General features: G+C 44.9%; 1 protein-coding gene across 1 annotated transcript; it reads left to right on the forward strand.

Annotated features, from left to right (window-relative positions):
* Positions 1 to 1,417: 1,417 nt before the first annotated feature.
* BDV27DRAFT_139869 (uncharacterized protein) lies at positions 1,418 to 2,654 on the forward strand. The gene has a single exon (XM_032069537.1). The coding sequence runs from the start codon at positions 1,912 to 1,914 to the stop codon at positions 2,197 to 2,199; it is 288 nt and encodes a 95-aa protein (XP_031920220.1). The 5' UTR covers positions 1,418 to 1,911; the 3' UTR covers positions 2,200 to 2,654.
* Positions 2,655 to 5,492: the final 2,838 nt, after the last annotated feature.

Raw genomic sequence — 5,492 nt, forward strand, 5'->3', positions numbered from 1 at the left:
CCTTAGTAACAAGTTTCTTCATAGTCGGCCCTGCTCCAATGTGGATGGAAACATTTGTGTCCATGGAGCCAAGCTACGTGCTAATTTCCTAGATACATACCAGTAGCTCAGCTAACTACCTACTTAGTTACCTTAGTTACTTAGTTACTTAACCTACCCCAATACCTAGCTCCATTATAATCTAGTAATCTACATAGGTATTGGAGTAAGTAGAGAGATATGGAGTACACAATTATATGTATAGCGATCCACAGATAGGAAAAAAGAACCGAAATGATTTCATGAGGATCCCCGAACCCGCGGGAATGAATGAATGAATGAATGGGCTGAGCGGGTTCCGAGGAAAGATGTGCGTTTCCGGGTGTTTTACGTCATGGAGGAATTTTCTTTTTTTTTTTTTTTGGTGTCTGATCCTCTTGGTTTCTGGGTTTCTGGTTGTGGTGAGTTGTGGTGCTGTATTTTGTATATGGGGGTTGCTTTGGCGTTTGATGTGTCTAATGAAGGGGGTTCTGGATACGAGCCGATGGACATCTAGAAGGATTCTGATCCTGTGCTAGGTAGTTCTTCCTGTACCTAGTTATGCGGATAGCCGCGTTTTTAATGTATGTTCTATATTAAGAAGGTTTCTAGGGCTTGGGATTATAGGATCAGCCTTTTTGTGATTTGGTTTCTTAGGAGGTGATTCAGTAGGTAGCCAAGGGATGGCGACGGAGAAACAGAAGAAGCAAAATGAATCTCTACCTTCATGGAGTGATTACTTATCTCCTATGCATCAGTGAAGAAACTTGCTAGACGAAGAGAAATAAAAAGAAAAAAAAAAAAGAAAAGAAAAGAAAAAAATAAATGTGGCTGTTGCTTGGCAACATCTAGGCCCTTATCAAACCTGACTCGGTTGCAAGCCACATCCCCAACGCTACTGACTCTTATTCTGGTTTCCACAGCCAAACCGTATGCATTTCCGGCACACGGAGGAACTTGCCTCCGTCCAACAGGATCGTCGAATTGGTATCAGCCTTGATTTGACCTGTCATTATTCTAGACTCAAGTTTGTCGACCGGCTTGGGAGGGATAATCCCAGGTATTTTTGTCTCGCGTGGCCGCCAGGGATCTTCGTTCCATGACACGGAGGGGGAAGGACCTCTTATGCAGGGGCAACACGGCATTAGTCGTGGTTAGTGGGAAGGATTGAGGCCGGTCGTCGTAGTACTGTAGTAGGTGCATTGGTGATGCATAGTATATATCAACTCTTAACTCTATGTATACGTGAGTTCTACTGCTTCTTGGGAGGCACACCTTGTTCTGTTTCAGTTGAGAGCGGTGTATATGAGGAAAGGAGATCGTAAAACATTATCAAACCCACTCCATATATTTACAAATAGAAACACGAGAGAAAAAAAAAGGTCTCTGGCTGACAGTTCCCGGATCTTGTTTGATGTTGTCTTGTTGAGGCGTGGACAGGCTCACGGGACGTCCGCGTGATCACCTCAGGATTGGGGTTGGTCTTGTTTGATTGAGAGACACCAGGAATTCTGCAGTCTTACCGCAACTTTGCAAAGGATGCCAAGAATACCGATTGATACCTGGAGGAATCCAATCGAAGGATGTGCCCCAGATGAATTGCGCCATTGTGGTCCAGGGCCCTCTCACCGCTTCGTATTCTTTTTCTAGAAGAGTGGGGACGGCCCTTAGGACGCTGGGTCGACCCGAGAAGTGGAATTCACGGCCAATATTCGGGATATATCCATCGACTCGTAACGAGGGATCCGGAGCGTACGCCAGAATGAGAACCACTTCTGATTCTTTGACCCCTATCAAATCCCGCGCTATAGCGTCCACATAGCGGGATCTTTGTGGGAGCAAGTTCAATGGGAAGGCAAACTTCGCGATAACCAAGAAAACCTGATATTGGGCATGGTTGGAAACCTTATTGCGCGGGTCTCGGTGGTAATAAGCAACGTTATATCCGAATTAGAGCTCATGTCAGATTTGGCGATCAGACATTGGGCTAAAGGAGCCTCAGAGGAGGGGAAATTGAGAGTCGGAAGGAATCAGGAATCAGGAGGGCACTTTGAGTTTCAGATCCTGGGTGTGATCCCCTCCAGACGACAACTTTTAGACTTTGTGGCTGTGTTGATTGGTCTGTTCCCAAGTCTTTTTGCTCCTAGTATTCGAACATTTATTAGACGAGCCGACCAGTAGGTATGCATTGGGCGGTGATAATGAAACAGTTGTTAGTTGGTGATATATCCAACTGGAAAGATATTGCGAAGCTAGCCGATTGTCGCGCACAACGCGGCAAACTGATTCGGGGGGGGGCGCTAATCCATTTCGGTCGCCAGTTTTATTATGGACCTCACTAAGTAAGCTAAGAATGATCTTGCCTAGTTCCTAGGATGTACTTAAGTATGAATAGAGTCCTGTTTCCTTGTAACCGTTATGTACGTCATTCCGTACGTATGCTGCTAATTATGTAGGAGCTAGGAGCTTCCTCCTCGACTGGAGATATTCGAGCTCTCCAGTAACCAATTAACCTTCAAGATTGAATAACGGTAAAGTTAAGTGGTCGTCGTTTACCTGTCAGAAAACTGTTGAACTCTACCTAGTAGTATGAACCCTGAGAGTATCCATCGATTGCAAGATTGACTGGATGAACGGCGGCTGACAACGTAGCCAAGCCATCCAAGTAACCAAAGTCATCCCGCCATTCCTTCTCCACGTGCGTCCACGTGGACCGCATGGATCTCGGTTAGGAGAAAAAAGAATACATCTGGAAGAGTCATGGAAACGAAAGACTGGTCACGAATGCTTCAAAAAAGATCCATCTCTACTCAGCCACACGGGAAGGAAATTGTTTCACTCTTTCTACCTTGTTTTCCCTCTTCTTTTATGATTATTAATATTTTTTTTCTGTCATTTTGTTTTTTTGTTCCCCTCTCTTTTTCTCAACACTCGTTGTGCTAATATGTCTAGACGCGGGTAATGTCGGTCGGCCCACGATTGAAATCTAATGAGGCAATACAGCGTAATAACGACGGCTGGTTACTGGTTGGATCGATCAGATTGGAGAACATATCCATCTGCAAGCCAGTAAATAGTCTCAATACTCCAAGCAGCTAGTAGAAACTTAATGCCATGTGGTGAGTTGACATATCATCAAATACCTTCCCTCAGATTCCTTCATAATTAAAGAAGAATGCTGGGGGGATTAGTAACAAGTTATATAGTAACTACTATATCCTCTGGGACGGGCGCTTGATCTGCATCCAACCATTGCTTGATTTCCCTTTGGAAACGCGCGGTTTTGTTCGGTGGGAAGGCTCTTCCCACATGGACGGGATGAAAGGAAAAGGGTTTAAGGCACGACAAGGATCATGATTCTCCATAGCCGTTGGGAAGATGATGATTCCAGCGACCTCCCAAGGTTCCTCCTTAGTAGCCTTACTTCTGGAGGAAAGGTGTTGGAGCCTGGAGGTATTTCCCGGGCCCACTCTTTGCAATATTGACGAGAAGATGGGCCATCTTACGAAAAAGAACGTCGATAGGCTGGTGGTCACTTTTCACAAGTGTTACAACACAAAAGCGTGGCTGATTAAGGTACTAGTGTCTGGACTAGTCTAGAATAAGTAAGAGCCTTCATGCGAGTGTTTGCGACCCGGCACTCTGACTGGCTCACAACAGTTGGGGATTTCCCGGCAATGAGTCAAAGACTGGTGATCGTTACTGGATCTGGTGGGGTTCAGAATTCAGAGCCTTCCAAGGTAGGAAGGTGTATTTTTGCCTTTTTCCTAATTTTCCATTTGTCTTCTCGTTTGAAAACGTGACAACTGGGTGGTTCAGCGTTTGTCCATGTTTCGGTGTTGCCGGGTGGTAGTACAAAGGAAAAGTTGGTAAGGGTATGCCCGCCACGAGCCACGTTTCTCTTGGGCTTGTGTTCTGAGATCCTTCAGGACAGGTCCAGGGGATTGGGCCGGATCACGTTATACTTTGATGAGGCTGGCTGACCCAAGCATAACAGAACAAAAGGAGGATAAGTTATGATAGGCGACCAAGAGTGAACAAATAAATCGGGAGAAGAAGTGTAACCTAAGGGAAAGCGGTAGAAGAGACCAATAGCTGGGTACCTGGGGCTAGATAAGTCAGTGTTCCCATAAGAGTTGTCCTCCCGCTGCAGTACTAGTAGTACATACCTTCCTTACTCTTGTTAGTGCATGCATCTCATGACGCCCAATACTTGTTTTCTCATCCAAACTACCACTCCCTTACCTTTTTTAAAGGTTGTTGCTCCTCTTCGTAAGAAAATACCTATACTTTTAATACTTTGTTAATAGTAATATGTTAAGAAGAAGAAGGGGAAAATATATTAGGCGATCTGGCCGAAACTCTCCCCCAGGCGTAGATTCCGCTGATCATCCGACGCTTGCAGTGTAGGGAACAGTCCCACTTCTAAGCTGAAAGTTGAAAGTGATTAACAGACGTAGTCCTGTTCATATTCGGGCGGGTAGTATCTATGTAACAGCATGGTATCGTCGTGACATCAATACAGAGGTGCAACTGATGTTACCATCACCAAGAGGCCCATAAGGTAAGGTAGATACATACATACAGTACGGAGTATGTTATGTATAATGATGCTGTTGTGCTGAGCGATTCAGGGTATCCTTGCATCGCGAGTTATTTAGAGGATATATAGGGGAAGCAATCCCGTGTCCCATGACAAAGAATCAGATTAAATTTAGATTCCTCGTGGGCTTTGAAAGAAACCTAGAATAAAGAAACAGAAAGAAGCTCGGCCTGATGGCACCTGTAACAAAGACTAGATTACTGTATACATTGTGACACGTAGTAACCCTGGAGGTGGTAACAGTAGGTAACGAGATCCGGTAGCCGTAATCAGGTATGGTACGGAACGCGGCGCCCAAAGCAAGAATTCCTTACTACTACCTAGTACTCAAGTCGGACTCTGCAGGGAAGGGAGGCCTCTCTGATCGCCCCAAAGGACGATCCATCCACACTTTCGTCCTTGGCCCACGTTGTCTGGTGCATGAAACCGTCCGCGTGCACAGTGGGTCAAGAATGACAGGCCGAATTCTTCACACCCCTGGAGACCCTCTGCTGTGCTCATCTTAGGGACTCCGTTATCGCTTCTTACTCACCTCAAACTTTCATTTCTCTTTCCTTTTCTCCCCTTCTTTTCTGGAACTGAACTCCATTTGGTACAAGATACACACGGACAGACGGATTAACAGCTAAAAGCAGGAAGTTGTTGCTGATCCCGGATCCAGTTTACTGACCAAAACGACTTGCTTCTCCCCGACCAGGAAAGGAAAAAAAAAAAAAAAAAAAAGAGAGAGAAGAAAATTCCCCGCCCAGTTTTTTTTTGCCATTTCTTTTTTTCTTTTTGAATAAATATTTTCTTTTTATTTTGATTTTATTTTTCTAGTTTTATTTTATTTTGCCTTATCCATAACACCCACCCCTCCACACCTGATTTT

The sequence above is a fragment of the Aspergillus caelatus genome, assembly GCF_009193585.1.
Source record: "Aspergillus caelatus strain CBS 763.97 unplaced genomic scaffold BDV27scaffold_565, whole genome shotgun sequence".
NCBI lineage: Eukaryota > Fungi > Ascomycota > Eurotiomycetes > Eurotiales > Aspergillaceae > Aspergillus > Aspergillus caelatus.